At 42.3% G+C, this 18,618-nt stretch overlaps 3 protein-coding genes across 4 annotated transcripts; 1 reads left to right on the plus strand and 2 right to left on the minus strand.

The window, feature by feature from the left end:
* Positions 1–261: 261 nt before the first annotated feature.
* Positions 262–4,988, plus strand: LOC123512429. The gene is made up of 4 exons (XM_045268837.1): positions 262–476; positions 3,103–3,213; positions 3,653–3,845; positions 4,109–4,988. Exons 1-4 carry the CDS (start codon positions 368–370, stop codon positions 4,185–4,187), a joined length of 492 nt encoding a protein of 163 aa, XP_045124772.1. The 5' UTR covers positions 262–367; the 3' UTR covers positions 4,188–4,988.
* Positions 4,989–7,444: 2,456 nt separating this feature from the next.
* Positions 7,445–11,416, minus strand: LOC123512428 (charged multivesicular body protein 4c-like). 2 transcript variants are annotated; one of them, XM_045268834.1, is made up of 5 exons: positions 11,236–11,416; positions 9,749–9,926; positions 8,846–8,960; positions 8,134–8,316; positions 7,445–7,815 (listed from the first exon to the last, which is right to left on the minus strand). In XM_045268834.1, the coding sequence occupies exons 1-4, from the start codon at positions 11,414–11,416 to the stop codon at positions 8,134–8,136; spliced, it is 657 nt and encodes a 218-aa protein (XP_045124769.1). In that variant the 3' UTR covers positions 7,445–7,815. The 2 variants fall into 2 exon arrangements, with proteins under 2 accessions (XP_045124769.1, XP_045124771.1); XM_045268836.1 differs by having other exon boundaries at positions 7,445–7,829.
* Positions 11,398–14,169, minus strand: LOC123512322. The gene is made up of 3 exons (XM_045268659.1): positions 14,166–14,169; positions 13,682–13,932; positions 11,398–13,362 (listed from the first exon to the last, which is right to left on the minus strand). Exons 1-3 carry the CDS (start codon positions 14,167–14,169, stop codon positions 12,331–12,333), a joined length of 1,287 nt encoding a protein of 428 aa, XP_045124594.1. The 3' UTR covers positions 11,398–12,330.
* Between the last annotated feature and the right edge of the window lie 4,449 nt (positions 14,170–18,618).

Consider the following 18,618-nt stretch of genomic DNA (forward strand, 5'->3'; position numbering starts at 1 on the left):
GTTATTAGATGGTGCAGGTGCGCTATGAGCGAAGGCGAAGGTTAAGGAAATCCGGAAGAGAGATAGAGAAGGAGCGACAGGGATAAACGAAGGAGAGGCCTGGAAAGAAGTCCATGAGAGAAATGGGAAGACTTTCTATCTTCCTAGTAACAAGTGAAGAACAATAAAACAATCTTAAAACCAGTGAGAACCACGAGAAGAGACAGAGAAAGAGAGAAAGAGAGAGAGAGAGCGGAGGGGGGGTAGCAGCAGAATCCAGCCCAGCAGGCCTGCCAGTCGTCAGGGTCCCATTCGTTGCCACACCGAGCCATCGAGAGTACCCTGCGCCCCACGGTCCAACACCACCACAGCCTCAGCTACGCCTTGTATGATTGCGGAGACTGCGATCCGCCCCCTAGCTTGCCCTGTCTTCCTCTTCGCCCCACCGTTGCACTCCACAAAACACCTACCCCGGCCTTCGGGAGACCTTGGAGACGGTGAGTAGAGGGTCAGTGCTGGAGCGCGCGCTGGTACAGCCAAGTGTTAAGAGCGTCGCACTACTCCAGTCAAGACTGGCTTAGCTAGGGCGACGCTGCCTGGGTAACCTGACTACACTCTTTTCATTCCTAATGGAAGCCTGCACAACTGCCAAATGTCCTGAAGCAGGAAATAATTTTTTCTGTGCTCTATTGGGCAACAAGTGACCCAGACACACCTCGATGTGGGCGTACGTGTGTTCCAGCACGTAAGTGTGGGGCAGGTGCGGGACTCACTCAGGGGTCCTACGTGGAGGAAGCCACTATAAATAAACTAATGAATAATCTCTCTCTCTCTCTCTCTCTCTCTCTCTCTCTCTCTCTCTCTCTCTCTCTCTCTCTCTCTCTCTCTCTCTCTTTATATATATATATATATATATATATATATATATATATATATATATATATATATATATATATACATATATAAAATTAAATTGACAATGTTTTAGATATACATTAAAACATTCTGCCATCAGACAAAGGCTTGAGAAAGTAGGAAAATTTGTTGTCATCAATAGTCTATATTCTAAACTTGTCGCAGGGCCTCGTTCTGAAGTGAACAGTTGGGTTACTCTTCAAAGTATGTTCTTGCTTATAATGAATTTTATGTGTACATTGTTTGTTTTCCATTTACCAACACAATTATAGAAGGCATGACATATTGAGTGTGGGGAGGCAGAGAAGAGGTTGGGCATTATTGCAAGGAACAAGAGTACCATTATCAGTGGTGTGTGTGTGTGTGTGTGTGTGTGCTCCAGCTGAGACACAGGGCATGTATGGTGGTATTAACCTCTGCAACACTCTGCCTCTCCCATCACACACACACACACTTTTGATAGTCCACATAGCCTTTCTCTCCTATATGGAGTTAACAGTTTCACTCTCACGCTTACAGTACAGATGTTTCTTGAGGACGTGCCAAGTTCTTGTTTTGTTACTAAATACTTCAGTACCACATTTAGAAGGGAAACTGGCTCCAGCACTCTTCCCTTCAAACAGTTTTTTTAAGATTATTTCTATAGAACTTCATGTTACTTGTAATAGTAATAGTAGTGTAAGACTCTGCACTAGAGATGTACCTATCGGTATCGGTATCGGAATCGGCGGTATCGGCCCATTTTTGAGGTATCGGTATCGGTATCGGCTTATTTTATGCCGATACTTCCGATACCTAAAAGGAATTTACTACTCAGTGATATATTCGATAGGTATAAGATATTGATGATACAAAATTAATATAATACGGCGTATTAAGTTTCCGTGGTAATTACCGTATGTCATAGAATACTGTTTTCTGTGGTAATAAGCCACAACCTCTAAATTGGACGTGTATGAAATGCGTATAGGCTGAACTCCAGCATCTTGTCACACGGTTTGTCATGAGTCACCACGCATTCTCACGTCTCTCAGTCAGACGCTGCTCTTCCACCCACACAAAGTTCACACAGGTGAAAAGCTTATGTTTTTAACTATAATCTAAGAATGTCAAACTTCAGATATTGAGAATCCAACAAAATGATTTGATATATATATATATATATATATATATATATATATATATATATATATATATATATATATATATATATATATATATATATATATATATATATATATATATATATATAGTTAGGCATTTTACATTATTGTAAATAACAGCATATTCTTATTTGATTTATAATTAACAGTGGTAGTGGTAGCCTTTTCCAAGATATCATACTGGAATAGGTGGAAGCTCGAATTATATATGTATATTAATTTTAATGCAAGTTTAATTTTTGAGTTACTTGTGTTAACCTAAGGATGTAAAAATTCCATAACTAAGAAAGTAACGATTCTGTTTTGTAATCATGTGCATTGTGTATAATTTGTTGCATATTAATTATTTAAGATCATAGCAATACACTAGAAATTTAGAATAAACTAAACTTTTTTCTATTTAATTGAAAAGATTAGGTGAAAGCTCATTTTTCTGAATTGGTCTACTAATGTCTAATGAATTAATATCAAAGGATGTCAGATTTAATTAAAGAGAAACATACACAACAAAATGAGTTTCTTTTGCTAATATTTTGTCTGTTTTACAATTTTAATAATTTTAAAATATTTTTGATCGCCAAAATATCGTCAATAAAATTAATAATGAAAATGCACAAGACCAAATGATCGCTAAAGGAGTAAGATGTAAGAATTTAAGATAACTGACAAGAATCAGAAGACTGAAAAGATATACATTCCAATTACTGAGTAATTTACCTTTGCAAATGGCTTCAAAAAGCTTCTAGAATTGCTCCTATTTCACAAACGTTCTCAGAAGGACTCACAGCATCCCCCAAAACAAAGCCTCCCATCTGATAACGCTCGCTGTCCACCAACTCATCATGGTGTCCAGTGCAGTAATCACTATAAGTAGTAGTATCAGTATCGGTGGTATCGGTATCGGTAGTAGTATCGGCATCGCCCAATTAGGTGGTATCGGTATCGGAATCGGCCAAAATTTTGGTATCGGTACATCTCTACTCTGCACTCACAGCAAATAAATGTAACCCCTCAGTCTGTGTCTGACAGTGGCTGTATTTGACAGGAGACATGGCATCCATCCCACAAACACTGCAGCTGACTAAGACTGCACAGAAGCAACAACGTAATGGAGGGGGGAATTCTGCTTCCATCGGCACCTATTGCGGAATGGCAGGTGAGAGCAAGGTTCAGCACTGGCTTGGCCAACAGACACTAGGCTCTGCATCTGTGTGTGTGTGTGTGTGTGTGTGTGTGTATATATATATATATATATATATATATATATATATATATATATATATATATATATATATATATATATATATATATATATATATATATATATATATATATATTAGTAAAAAATAAAAGACAGCTAAGAGATGAATCAGTTCAATAAAGCTATCCAACCCTGTCATCTGTGAAGGTCAGGGAAAAGTTAAGGTAAAACCAAACCTTCACATTCAAAGAACCTGCTGTTTTTGGTACATATATTTCAATAAATTGTAAGGTGATATCAATTTTAAGTGGAGCTTTAACTGCTTTGTACAGGTGTTGTGTTTGGATCAACATATTGGAAGTTGTGTGCCTCATCACTTGTACTCTGTGTTTAGAGACGGACCAGCCAGCTCGGTACAATAGCAAGCTGATGAACAGCATCTGGGGGCGCTACAATGAACACTCCGTGCATAACTTCAAGTCTCTGCAATGCGGTGCGATGGCTACTGCTTCTGGTGCTGGCGCTCAGAATGGCCTAGAAGTTGGGCAGGCAATGATGCAGCCCCCCTCACCCTCTCTCTGCTCTAGGTACCTAATCTTTTCCTTAATTTGCTTCATAAAACACATATGTCACAGCCACCTCCTTCAGCAAGAACAACTGCCCGAGATGTTTTTGTGCAAAAAAACAATACTAAGATTTACAAGAAAAGCAGCTTTGTTATGACACCATTTATAGATGTTTTGTCGATCTGGAATTCACATAATATCAAGATAACAATTGAGTGAGGATGGATGGGTTCTTCATAACATAAAACCTACATCTCTCTCCTTTCACACTCGCCTCTTTCCAGCAGCGCTATGAAGAGGCGCATGAGGGAGCTTGGAGAGGCTGTGTCTGCCAACTTCATGGACAATCTGAACCAGTACTGAATGCCAGGAGATGCCTACACCCCGAGACCATCCACCGCCACCACCACCACTTCACTTGATTGACTAAATTCACACTTTGAAGAGCGATGTGAGTCAGAAATTAATTCCTTATGATTTATATTACTAGTGAAGCACAGATATTAAATTGTCACTCTTGCAATTATGATAAATTTCCAAAAGACGATGAAGGAAAGATGTGAATATAATCTGATAAAGTGCAAGTCAGCATTTCTCACGAGCTTTATTGTCATGCACCGAGGAAAGCAAAATGTTGTGGTCTTCAAAGTATTCCCATGTATATACCGGCAAATCATATCTATTGGCAACTGTTGTGACTGCAAAATTATATTGTGGTCTTCACAGTTGGATGAAGTCTGAAGGCAGACCCTCATCACACACTCCTGCCTTCTATTCCCTCATCAGATCAGTACCATACACACACACACACACACCACACACACACAGAAACACACACAGGAGGAGAGGAGTGGCAGTGAGGGTTGGTCACATGAAGGCTGTAAGACCACAAGCAGGGTGTTATGTGGGCATCTGTTTGAAGGATCAGAGATAGTTTGGGGAATCTAAACGTAATGAAAGTAAGTCCATCTTGCTGGAAGGATGATAACCCACCAAACTGTATCTGATTGAAAATGAAATCCTCTATATGAAACTGGATATTCCTATTCACTATACATATCTTGTTGTACTCAATGCAAAGTGTCACGTATACACAATGTGATCTGCTATTTGTAAGAATGGTGGTTATTGACTCTTGTATCCAAATACACTTGTAATTAGGTATGTACTGCTTTTCATAACCATCTTGGCAGAATGAAAGATTATAGTACACCTGTCTGAGTGAAGTAGTTCTGTCCCACAGCTGGGATACAACAGGACCACTTAGCATGCACTTACTGTAAATATGTACATATATAAATACATGAATATATACCTAGACTGAATCTATGAGAGCCTTTAGTGTGGTGAGAGATGGAGGGATGGTGAGTGAGCTGTGAGCTTCCTAGTGTGCCTAATGACCAAACATTGAGTACTTGGCCTCCTATCACCTTCATGTACCTTAATATCCTACTAAATGAAAACACAATATTAAAAGCCCTCAGGCTGAATCCTATCACCTCAAAACTAAGATGGATTTGTTATATAATTGAACATCTTACGAGATGAGAACAAATTAAAACTTAATGGACAAATTGTTATATCAGACAATGGACAACTAGGTGTAGTTTTTGTGTCTAGGAACATGTTTGGCATTAAAAATAAACAGTAAGTGGAAATAATATATTTTGAATCATATCAAATACATATATTGAAACTCGTACTTTCTTATCCTACATCAGCCACTGGTTATTTAGTAAACATGGAGGATTACAAGTACTTTAGACGTATGCAAGCGCCAATATTTTCTTCCTAAGTATGCGCAAGGTGAATTCATCGCCTCCACTTGGCTGGCTGAGGCAAGACCCACACCAGGCTTTCACTGGACAGTCATGTGCAGCAGATGGTCACACAGGCCACTAAGATAGTCTATGGTATCTATATTATGTAGCTTATGTCATGAATTACTCAACTCAACTTCATTGGTAGTCTAGTCATGGCCAAGTAAGCTCTGAGTCCTGAGTTCAGTGGCCATATTTTTAAGAACAGAGGGGTTATGATTGCCTGCATGCTGCCACCAACTTTCCCTCAGCTGTGTGCATCAGAGGGGTGCTGGGAATCAGCGTGAGCCTCTACAATAGCCTGCACTGTCACACGCTGGGCCGTCCACAGACTGCCCCGTGTGAGTCAGCCGCCCTGCCAGCCACTTGGAGGTCACGAGCTCTCCTCCAGTGCCTTGTCGCCAACTTTACAAATAATGACCGGGGTGTTCCGTGTCAGTGGTATAGCAACTACCTAACACAGCTACAGCTTACGTTCGGACTGGTCAGCGTCCTGCACACTGTATTCTGGCTGGGTTGGCACACAGCCTCACAAGCCCTGTGATGTAAAAGCCCAGGAGGGAAGAACATAATGCAGAAAATGAAAGCCCTGCTACCTGCAGACTGTGCACTGAGGACAACCTTCCTCCTCTCCCCTCTTCTATCTATAGTAGTATTGCAGTAATTATTCCAATGGCCTATGCACAAAATTCATACCCACTGGTCACAGCAAGTGTGTGAATGCCAAAGCAAACAAGATCCCAGCCACCACCTGCTCCTCCAGGAAGGTCCTTGGAGGGAGAAACACGCTATACAGGGAGAAAAGTATACAACAGTACATCAGTGGCCCTCACATCACCAGTCTTGGCCTCATCCCACATAAACAATTACAGAAACAGCAACCAATCACACACGCGCCTGTGGGTAAGTGTCTGCCGGCCTGAGACGCCTGCTTGCCACTCTCAACACTCAACACCCACAGCCGAGGTGATGAGGACCTGACAGCTGGCAGCAGGCACACTGTACCGGTATTATGGTGACAAAAGTGTATTCTGAGGTACTTTACGGAAATCTTTTGATGAAATACAACAAACACTCATGATATGTGGGCTAGAAACAGATAATACAAGTTCAAGGGGAGTTAACACATTGCATGAAGTGACAACACAGCTTGGCTCCACTGCACAAACACCTGGTGAGCAATTACCACAACTATCACCACTGTCTTGGAAGATTGCCACATGTAAGAACCTGAATCAATCATGTAATTCATAGCTTTTGGTCTTAAAAATACATGTAATATATATATATATATATATATATATATATATATATATATATATATATATATATATATATATATATATATATATATATATATATATATATATATATATATATATATATATATATAAAGCCAGCCAGGATTGGGATGGAGTCTGATAACATGTGCTGGTGCTTATGTGGTTCAGGTATGTTAAGTTAATTAGTCATACAGTGCAAACAAAACTGTATTGCATAGGATATTAGCAATATGTGCAGTGTAACTTGCAGTGAAGGGAGACGCTTGCCTTGTATGTAATTTTGTTAAGGCACATTAAATAACCTGTGTTTTATAGCTATACATATCAAATGTACCAATAACCAACGTAGCTGTGAACCTTTCACTCAACCATATCCTCACAATCAAATAAACTATACACATGCAGCTTTGCAAGAAGGGATTCAACACTAATCATTAATGAGTATGAAATCAACAGAATAGCACGAAACTCAATTAAGTGATAGAAAGGCTGAATGTTATACAGAAGACACAGAGGGCAAAGGAAGGTTACTAGAGGAGTCATCAAGCACACTGGAGGTGGCATCAATCCCTTGACAAAACACAAAGCAACAACCTGGACACTTTCACAGGGAAGAGGTACGTCAGCAGTCCTCAGTGGCCTCACTCTTGCAGTCAGTGTTGTAGGAGGAACAATGGTGGCTGCTAACCTTGCCTGGGGGAGTCAGAGACCATGGAGGACCACTGTGCAGCAACCATATATGAAAACTTGCTTTTACTCAAATTAGGACATCGCAAGTGCTTAAGGTGAAGTCAGCTTTAAGCCTCTCCAATTAGGTATGTTTGGTAGTAAGGATGGCGAGGGAGTCTGCTGGCTCCTGAAGGAGAGGGAAGCCAGCAACTGAACATTCTGAAGACAAGAAGCTGATTTCAATGAGTCTTGTTTTCATTAGAGGGCAAAAACATCTTAACCTAAAAAATTAAACCCTAATGTGCAACATTTGAATATGTACAGACTGGTGCACACACACACATCCTACATGCCACATTCATATATTCACGGACCAAGTAATTCTAAAACTTACTTTGGAAAATTTATAGTAGCTGGATCACCAAAATGTGTATGGGAGATGGTGGCAACACTAGCCTATCCAAGCTGCACCACCATTCCTCCCTCCCATTAAAGCACCACTCCCTTAAAAAAATAAGAATTGCGCACCACACTCACTTAGGAGGCCCAGGCAGCCAGCTCAGCCATTTCGTCATCCTCTTCCTCCTTCTTCTTACGTTCTACACGGGCCAAGTTTCCTGTGGGCACCTCGGGAAGCTCGGCCACAGACTCCCCAGTGTTGAGCAGCTTCTCGTCCAGCTCCTCCTGTTCTAGTTCCTCCAACTCAGCAAGAAGATCATCCTGGTGTGGCAGAGGCAGAGTTAGTATGAGTGCTTGTATGAAAACAATGTCATTGTGTGTGTTTGCAAAGAGAGATGGAAGGAAATATGTGTGCGTGTGTGTTTCACTGTTTGATATGCTGCAGTCTCTGACAAGACAGCCAGACATTACCCTACGGAACGAGCTCAGAGCTAATTTCCGATCTTCGGATAGGCCTGAGACCAGGCACACACCACACACCGGGACAACAAGATCACAACTCCTCAATTTACATCCCGTACCTACTCACTGCTAGGTGAACAGGGGCTACACGTGAAAGGAGACACACCCAAATATCTCCACCCGGCCGGGGAATCGAACCCAGGTCCTCTGGCTTGTGAAGCCAGCGCTCTAACCACTGAGCTACCGGGCCAGTGTGTGTGTGTGTGTGTGTGTGTATTAATGTGATGTAAGAAATGAGATTCGTGGGGTCCTCTCTGTTGCTCATTTAGTCAATTAATGGATACACTCAGCATTTACTGCCACAATTCAGACCATTTCACTTGCTCACCTCATCCATGTCCTCCCCGAAGCCGACAGGGTTGGAGATGGCGTCTGAGATCTCCCTGGCCACGTCCTGCTGCTCAGCGATGTCATCCATCATGTCGTGCACCTCATCCACGTTCCTGGTAAGGGACACAGAATAAAATCCCACTCTCATTCATTCGGTATCTTGTGGAGATGAAGATGAATTATGAAATAGTCTTAGATATGTTTCTAAACCTCATCCATGTTCCCAGTAAGAAGACACTGCCAAACTAGACACTGCTAAACCCTCCTCTCCCAGCCAGTGTAATATATGTAGTGATGGTGGTGGTAGTGACATCAAATAGTCTTAAATACATTTCCGTTTCATAACAAATCATAAACTTGTACTCTGAACAGTTCTGAAGCGTCTTAATATGCACTATAAGGACAGTCTAGGGAGGTGGTGGCTTAGTGGATAAGGTGGCGAGTGTGGGATTAGGCAGATGTCCACCCGTAGGTTCGAATCCCATCACACACAGCCTTAAACACTTTGCCATTTGTCGAGTGGTTTAAAGTTACCTACATGTCACCATGATACCCAGGTTCTAGGTGGTTACACCCAAGATGAGCTTGGGTGGTGATATCGGCCCTAATACAGGTACCACTATAAATAAAATTACCTGCTCCACTAATGGGCGGAAGCTGAACAGCTCTTCCTACATGCACTCTTCAAGTGAGCCTACAGGCATTATAGACCAATAAAAAAAAAAAAAAAAAAAAAAAAAAAATGTTTGTCCCGCTATATCCTAACACTGGTACTGAAGTAGTGAGTCCAGATGAACAACAAGTTACAAAGTGATAACAAACTGACAGATCATAAATCCTACAAATATTCCAGTCAGCCTGTGTGACCCATTCTAAAGCACAGCCAACCTGGACAACCTACATGTGCTTGTGTGCCGCCTTGAGAGCCTTGGCTGCATTGCTCATGGTCTCCAGGACATTGGTGTTGGTGTTAGCCGACTCCAGAGCCTCGCGCTGCATCTCTATCGTGCTGAGCGTCCCATCAATCTGCTGCAGCTGCTTGTCATACCGCTTCTTACGTTTCAAGGCCTGCAGAGCCACTGTGGAGGTGGAAATGGCATGCCTTACTTTTTTTTCATGTAAGAGGAAGAATCTGGTCAAGGGCAACAAAAAACAAATAAACAAAAAGGCCCACTTAGATGCCAGTTCCCGAGCAGGTCCGAGAGTTACCACAGAAAGACTGGTAAGAAGTTCCGTTCGTCTGATGGAGGAGGAGCTGCTGTCCAAGGGAGGAGTAACGGCTCAGATTACAACATTAGGCTAGATTAACTTTGTGAGGCCCTTTATAGTTAACTTATCAAGACAAATGTTGTGGTTAGCTTGACATGTATATCCAGGAGAGAAACAATAATAACCCTTGAATTATAACACTAGGCAAGATTCAGTCTAGTTAAGCCTTTCATTGTTAATCCCTTCAATAATGGGACAAATTTTTACCTTGAAATTTGTGTACGATTACATCATTCTATTGACATTAGAAAGGATCTCTGGAGGTCAGAAAATTAATGACCACAGTCTTCTCTATCTTAATCCCCGACATGAGTTTCTGAAACTGTATGAAATCACCAAATAGTAGGTAAACAGAATGAATATGGAAACACATCATGATATTCAAGGAGTTAAGTGAACTGGCCAGGACTGAGATATGCCACTTAGTTTGCGAGGTATAGCAAAGAGACTGACACAATGCTGTACTAGGGAGGCACAATGTCTTAGTAGTAAGTGCTCAGAGGCCACAACACTCAGGCTTTAGTTACGACCATAATGGTTATGGAATATTTGTTTTGAGATCATGAGAAAGGAAGACAAAAGATTAACTCACGTCAGATTAAAAATGAGAATATTCCTTCCCCTGCTCTTCCCACAAGCACAAAACAACAGGGCACTCACCTCTCTAAAGCATTATACTTAAGGAATATTTCTTTCGAGGTCATCTCACCAGGTTGAGGTCATGAGATGGGAAGACAAAAGATTAACTCAGGTAAGGTTAGGAGCGAGAATATTACTTCACCTGCTCTTCCCACAAACACAAGACAACAGGACACCCACCTCTCTTCACCATAATACTTAAGAAATATATGTTTCGAGGTCATGAGAAGAGAAGACAAAAGATTAACTGAGGTAAGGTTAGGAGCGACAATATTCCTTCACCTGCTCTTCCCACAGGCACAAGACAACAGGATACTCACTTCTCTTAGCTATAATATTTAGGGAATTTCTTTCGAGGTCATCACACCTGGTTGAGGTCATGAGAAGGAGAGACAAAAGATTAACTCAGGTCAGGTTAGGAGCGAGAATATTCCTTCCCCTGCTCTTCCTACAAGTACATACAGCCAGAAGGACACTCACCTCTCTTATTCTTGGTTCCATTCTGTTTGGCGATGGAAATTTCTGATTGGATTTTCTTCTCCAAAAAATCTTGCTTTTTGACCAACATTTCCTCAGTGTCTCGCAGTTTCTGGATGGCTTCCCCTGTGGTGGGGGCCTTCTCGTTCTTCCCTCCTCCGAAAATTTTGCCGAATATACTCATTTTGTGGGAATAAGTGGTGAAAAAGACGCTAAATAAGAGAGCGATTCCTCCCTGCTGCTATCACGACCCAAACAAACTCGCTGGCTACTTTCACCGTTACTTCTTCCTTATTTCCTCCAGCAACTCAGACTCAACTAAATGTACATTATGATTAAATATATTTTTTGGTGTTATTTAATATAAGTATTGATATCTTTTGATGTGTGTTTGTTATGTGAGTGAATATGAGAATTAGTGTTGTGGTTAAAATAATCAATGACGTAATCCCGTGATGTCAACATGATCAGGCGGTCATGATTCATCTTCTTCCTCTTAATGCGGGAATCATAAATACTCACACACTTCCTCCTCCTTTCTAGTGAATTAGTAATGCATACTGTCTCCAAATTTCTATCCATGAGCTATCAATAAATTCAAAATATCAAAATTTCGAGAGAGAGAGAGAGAGAGAGAGAGAGAGAGAGAGAGAGAGAGAGAGACGCTTACAAATTCACTTCAGATCCTGCATATGGGATACAAAGATTCAAAATATTGCTTAAGATCAGAAACCCGTTACAGAAACACGTGAAAGAGTGTGGAAAGAAAAAAAATATCAATGCCAATAAATAAGATGATCTACCAAGGATCAGAAGAAATAAAGGAGTTGGAAAAAAAAAAAAAAAAAAAAACACGTTGGCTTTATCGCTTTGTTATTAGAGTTAATACATAGCCTGAGCTAAACCCGTCAAATAGCTTTTCTCTGGTCTAGTGTGTGTGTGTGTGTGTGTGTGTGTGTGTGTGTGTGTGTGTGTGTGTGTGTCACCGTGAAATAAGCCGTGCCTTCGAGGCAGTAATGCGTGAGAGGGCCTGTTTGTGGGTGAGCAGGCTCCTCTTCCTCCGTCCCTCGAGGAACGGCTGACCACCAAAGGCCGCCGTCAGCTGTGCCTGCTGGAGACGCTGCAGGGCGCCTTGCTCCTCCATAACGATGGCCATGTAGGCAGCGCTGGCCGCGAACACCACCCCGAGTAACAGCAGCATTGGCGACGAGAAGAGGGAGCGCAGTGGGGAGTTCTTATGTGGATGATCTTGCTGGGGGAGACCTGTGTGGTGTCTCGTCGCTCCGCTGGGTCACTGCTTTTCTGTGCGGGAACAAGGGGAGTTGTTGCGACCACCACCGGCTCTGTTTTGACCTCGCTTTGCTGCAGTGGTTCCACGTCCAATAAGTTCCCGCCAAACCCGTGTTCCATCTGAGGAGGATCCGAGCCGTCCTTCCTGCCGTGAATGTAAGCACTATTGGCCATTTCTTGGTTGTTGACCGCTGCTTTGGAGACGTAATTCTGCTCCGATGTCCCCATACGCTTCCTCAACGCTGAGTCAGAACCCGAAACTTGATGTCGCTCACTTGTCGTTCCTGAAAGGGTCTTGATGAGGAATTCACCCCTGAAGGGGTCGCTGAGGGGATGGTGGTACTGGGAGCCAATTGAAAGAGAGTGCCTCACTGGGGGCACTCCACGACCCTGCTGGGAGGCGGCAGAGAAATGTTGAGAGTAGGAAGCAGAAATCGGTAAGGTGGAACTGCGAAGGTTGGTTTGCAATCCCTCGGTAGTACGTGAGGCAGCCAAGGGAACACTGTCTTCTTGATCCATGTTGAGATGGGACTGAGATGGTCGATGTTCTCTGTGTTTCCTTGTGAGTGTAGCGCTACGAGACATTGGAGATGCTGACCCCTGCTGTCTCCCAGCACTCCAGCCTGCGTGCCGTTGCTGCTGGGATTGTGGCAGATGGAGATCCCTTTGACTTTTAAGACGTGCGCGTGGAGTGACGATACTTCCCGTCACAGCAGGAGTAAATGCCATGCCTCTGCCGGAGGATGTGGGCCTTTCCTGATTCCAAGCAACGTCCCGAATTTCATCAGTGTAGCCCGTAGCTGTATTTTCGTTAGCGAGCAGCCCTGTCAGCGCCAAGACCTGCGTGTAATGGAAAGCCTTACATTAACTGTTAACAATGTAACATGAATTCCATAAGGTGAAGCTATGTGAATTCTAATTTAATGATAAAAGTTTCTCAGCACTTCAGGATACAGACAACATATAGCAACTTTCCCTGCACTTACATTTCATCTATCATAAATATCTTATACCCCGTAAAGTACTACGTATAGTAAATTGAACACTGGAAAATGGAGATAAGAACTACATGATCTGATGCAGTTTGAATAATTAATAAGGATGACATTCAAACCCTCCCTCCTTTCACGCACACATACGGCATCTCACCAGTACATACAATAAGACTCCTCATCCTGACGCCACCTTCCTCCAGCTCACCACCTATCCACCTCTGCACAGCCTGCGCCTCACACGTCTTGATATCATACAGCTCACTGACACACTGATTCCGAGCACATATCACAGTAGAACACCGAGACCATGCACCCGTGACCAAGAGACTCACGAGGGCGCCGGGATGACCGTGTAAGAGACGCCCGTTAGAGTCAAACAGAGTGTAACAGGCAAGCAGGTAGCTCGACACGAAGACTCAAAATAGAATCCACTACACGAGGTAACATCATCATCAACAGCAGTAGCGTCTATTACCAAACTACAGGACTTAACCCTAGCAAGACTCCCTCTCTTGTGTATTCTGTATAATATCTTATCCTTCCCTCTAATTATCTCCCTCTTCTGTCATCAACTGTATCATCAGAGAGAGAGAGAGAGAGAGAGAGAGAGAGAGAGAGAGAGAGAGGCGTCACAGTCATCCTCCTTACACATCTTGGCCACCATCACCATTACCACCACCACCACCCGCTGGCCAGTCACACACACGTTGTCGTCAGCCTCACACACTCACACATCACGCACGCAGTTGTCAAGACGGGGAAGTGCTGAGGAATCGTGTTTTTAGCTGGATGTGGTGACGATTTCTGCTGAAGAGTCACACAGTCACGCAAGTTATTTCTATTGCTACGCTCAAGAACACTCCCTTGTACTGACCATTGGTAAGACGGAAAGAAACGCACGTAAAGACAAGATAGTTCAAGCATGCCGTTTGTGTTCATGTTATCCCTTCATTATTTCTCTTGGCTACCATCACCCGCCTCGCCTCGGCGCAACACGACATGGCAAGACAATACGAGATTTTCACTAAAGATTTGACCAGGAGAGCAGAAGCATGGAGTGTGGATGAGAACTATAGACGGTACCAGACCTTTACTGAAGATACAACCATGGGAACACAAGCTAGGAGTGTGGAAGAGAATCGGAAACAGAAGACGTCTCTCCAGGTTGCCTCGACGCGCCCCTCACAGGCATCACCATCCACAGCGCAGGAAACCACGAGGACTGAAGCATGGAGGACAGATGAGAACAATAACCACAAGAGACCATCCACAGAGCTATCACACACCTCACTGCCTACTCGTCAACAAACAAACAAGAGCATGCTACGAGATAAATCAACGAGACGACAGCGGCGTTTCTTGGGTATCAACATTGGGGACGAAAACACGAACTTCCAGGCAGGAATGTGGCTTCTAGGGCTTGTGGGGGTGTTGGCAGCAGCTCTTCCCGTAGTGTTCCTCGACCCCTCACTCGCCTACAGGAGGAAAAGAGGTGTTCTTGAAAATAATAGTGAAGTGCTGATGAGAAGATTGGCGTACGTTGTGGAGGAGTGAACGTTGTGTGATACGTAGTAATGAGTGAGTGAGGATTCAGGAAGTGGTGATATAATTAGTGTGGTTGGATCAGGTAGTCTAGTTAGGTTCTAGCTGTTGTTGTTCGAAATAGACTTGTATTCATTGGTATTATTATCATGGTCACTAGTCTTTTCAGTTCCATGACGCGTTTTCATAGTCTTTCTGGTTAGTATTTGACGATTTTATAGTTTCAGAAATTTGTGTGGGGATTAGACTAGTGAAGACTGTGACCACTAATATTTTGTCTTCCTAATCCAAATAAAATCGTCTAATCATACCCAAAAAATCAAGATAAAAATGCGTCTCAGTATTGAAGAGTAAATATTACCATTGCCATCTCCATTGTAATTATCATCATGTTCTTTCAAGTGCAGTAAAACAACAAATACTATATGGCGATGTTTTATGATCTCAATGTATGCTCAGCTCTGTAATAAAACACTGACCAGTACTAATATTATGTGAGCTGTTGTTATTCATCCCAGAATTAAATCAACTCCATTAGTAGCCTTTTTCTATATTCACACTAATGTTTCAACACTGTTCTCTAATGTGGTATGTTCTTTAGTTAACCAATTGTTCTCAATATTCGCAGTAATGAGCTAGCACTGTTATTTGTTCTATCGATGCAAACATCGAGTGAGTTTGTAAATGTACCAGTTCCCACAATTCTACAAGTCTCTACACCCTCTACAGTCTACACCGTACACCGCGTTCTACAGCAGTGCCTCTCTAATCCTCCTGCCTCTCAATGATACAATGTTCCTGCCAACCACCACCAACACCTGCCTACACACACACACACACACACACCATACTAAGTATTGCAGGTCATGGCAGAGAGCGGCGAGGTCTGGACAGCTGATTTCACACTCACTGATCCCCAATATAAACGAATAAAGATGAGTAGAGACGTGTTTACGACGCTCGTGCACGCACGCACGCAAACACACACACACACACACACACACACACACACACACACACACACACACACACAATACATAGCCCTCTACCCACACAGTAAAAGACAAGACAAAAGACATCTACACACCCGCCGTGCGGTAGGGAGCCAGGTCTAGGTCTGGGTCTGGGTCCAGCCGGTCGGCGCCCCCATTGATGACGTCACATATATACGTTACTTAAACCATTTTGAAAATGAAGATTCTCAAAAACGCAGCTGGATACGGATACTACATAAATTCTGACTTGTCACTAATCAAAACCAATCCCTAAAATATAAAAATATTGCCGGACTGATCAATAACAGAAATATTCTAAAAAATAACGTAAATAAAAGTGTTATGACATCGACATTCTTAAAAATATTTCTAAAGTCCACCAATCTTATTCAATGCAGTCGATTACACTTTTTAAAAATATGACCTACTTCCACAACATATCGAAACTTGGCAACACGCTGAAATAGAAAAATAAATATATTTCAAAGTGTCACTTTTACACACTTTAACGGCGCCATGAATCACTCTTAAAGTCCACATATTTAGGTTATTGGAAGTTAAATACACTTTGATCATTATAACTTATTTTTTGAAAACACAAACACTTCATTACAGCTTGAAATGGAAAATTAAGAATACGGAGTTAGAAAATTTGTAAAGGAAACTGGGCTCTTATTTAAGCCCTAAAATCCCGTTAAATCACTGTATTTCACGCAACACAAGCATGGAACAGACTCAAAACATTCCTAAATACATGTAGGAAGCATCAAAACTTACTTGAGGCGAAATTTATGAGCTGAGAAAAAAATAGGAATAATGTTTGAACTGGCCGGGCAGGCAGGTGCAGGAAGGGACCTGCTGATGCCCGCCAAGGAGGAACCCCCGGCCGGGGACCAAAGCAATGTTGTTAATTTCTCACTAGAGCAGCAAACACTCATAAAATCCCGTGTCACTTCAACTATAGAACCTTCTGAGTATGGAAATCTTGTTAACATGTTGCCAGAACAACAAAAATACGCTTAATATCCGGTGTCACTTAAGTAGAGGCTTTTACAAGTAGTTGTCGAGGTGTGCTGACCGGCCCAAGGCCGCCCAACTGCCTCTTCCTCCTCCACCCTTCACGAAACACGGGCGGGGAAGCTACGGGGAGGGTAGAAGGGGAGGTGAAAGGTGGCGCCACTGTCTGTATCAGCGGAGCACCAATTATTAACATGCTTATTATTTGAAAGAGAAAGTTTGCTATTAAGAGCAAACTATATGATACTATTGCATGCATAGATACTACAACGTATTTTGTACTTACATTCGTAGTAGTAGTAGTAGTAACGTAACAATATCATAACGCCTCACAAACCCAACTATTCACTTATAAATAGTAAAAACTTTACAGAACGAGTGATAAGACTGATATTTACCTTGGTGCATCTCTGAGGAAAAAGGAAGAGGAGGAGGAGAAGGAGGAAGAGGAGGAGGAGGAGAGGAAAAGGTAAGAGAAAAAAAAGAGGGAAGAATGGAGGAAAGAGAGAGGGTAAGGATAAAGTAAAGGGAAGAAGACAAGAAAGATGATAACGTCTTTAGTAACGAAAGGTCATTAAAGGACTGCTACATAATCGGACGTTAAAATGAGTGAAAAAAAAAGTTAAGTGAGGTAAAGCAATCAGGGAATTGACTGCTTCTGTAAAGGCAGTGATGCTCACTGAAAATAAGAAAGCTCCTTATTTCACGACTCCTCCTTTCCATCAGCGAAGATTGTGATTTCCAAGTAAGCGCAGCACAGTACAGCATAGGCTACGCGCGGCACGAGCTTTGATGTTGTCACAGAAACCACTGCGGCGTACTTCACTGAGGCTCCCCCACTTTGAAACGTTTTGTTCTCTTAGAAGACTATTTTCAAAGGGCGTGTAGACGATTAGGAGGCGTACTTTTTCCCTTTTTTCTCCACAAATCATGCTGAATCGTTATTGCCTTCTCTTCAACCAAAACCACAGCGGCTTGCCTCAGGGGCTTTCTTGTTCTTTCTCAGAGACTATTTTCAAAGACCATGTACATGATTGGCCAGCTTCTCACAAGTTATTTTTCTCCATTGATAGTGCAGAATCTTTATAACTCGTAATGCTATCACTGTAACTGAAAATTCTTGTAAACTATAAACAAATTGCAATACGAATTAGCATTCTTTAGAATCAACACATTTTGTCGATAATTCTCACCTTCATCCTTTCAATCATAAATAAAAAAAAAAAAAAAAAAAAACGAAACTCCTAAGTGAACAAAAATTTCTCTGACAAATCACTGCTCTTTTCCAATACTATTAACAAAGGACGGTAATGAAAATACTGACTATTATATGGAAAGCGAGGCGTGCTGGTTAACCTAATGATAAGTGTCAGGGTGGGAGGGAGAAAGGAGAGAGAGGACACGCAGGTTACACTAGCAATGCCATGAAGAGGAGGGAAAGGTGGAGACACAGAGAAAATATGATGAAAGCGGATCTAGGAGGAGGGAGGAGGGAAGGGAAGCCTGGAGGGAGAGAGGCAGGATGGGGGAGGGAAGTGAAAGAGAAA

This window comes from Portunus trituberculatus, chromosome 33 (assembly GCF_017591435.1).
Source record: "Portunus trituberculatus isolate SZX2019 chromosome 33, ASM1759143v1, whole genome shotgun sequence".
Taxonomy (NCBI): Eukaryota; Metazoa; Arthropoda; class Malacostraca; order Decapoda; family Portunidae; genus Portunus; species Portunus trituberculatus.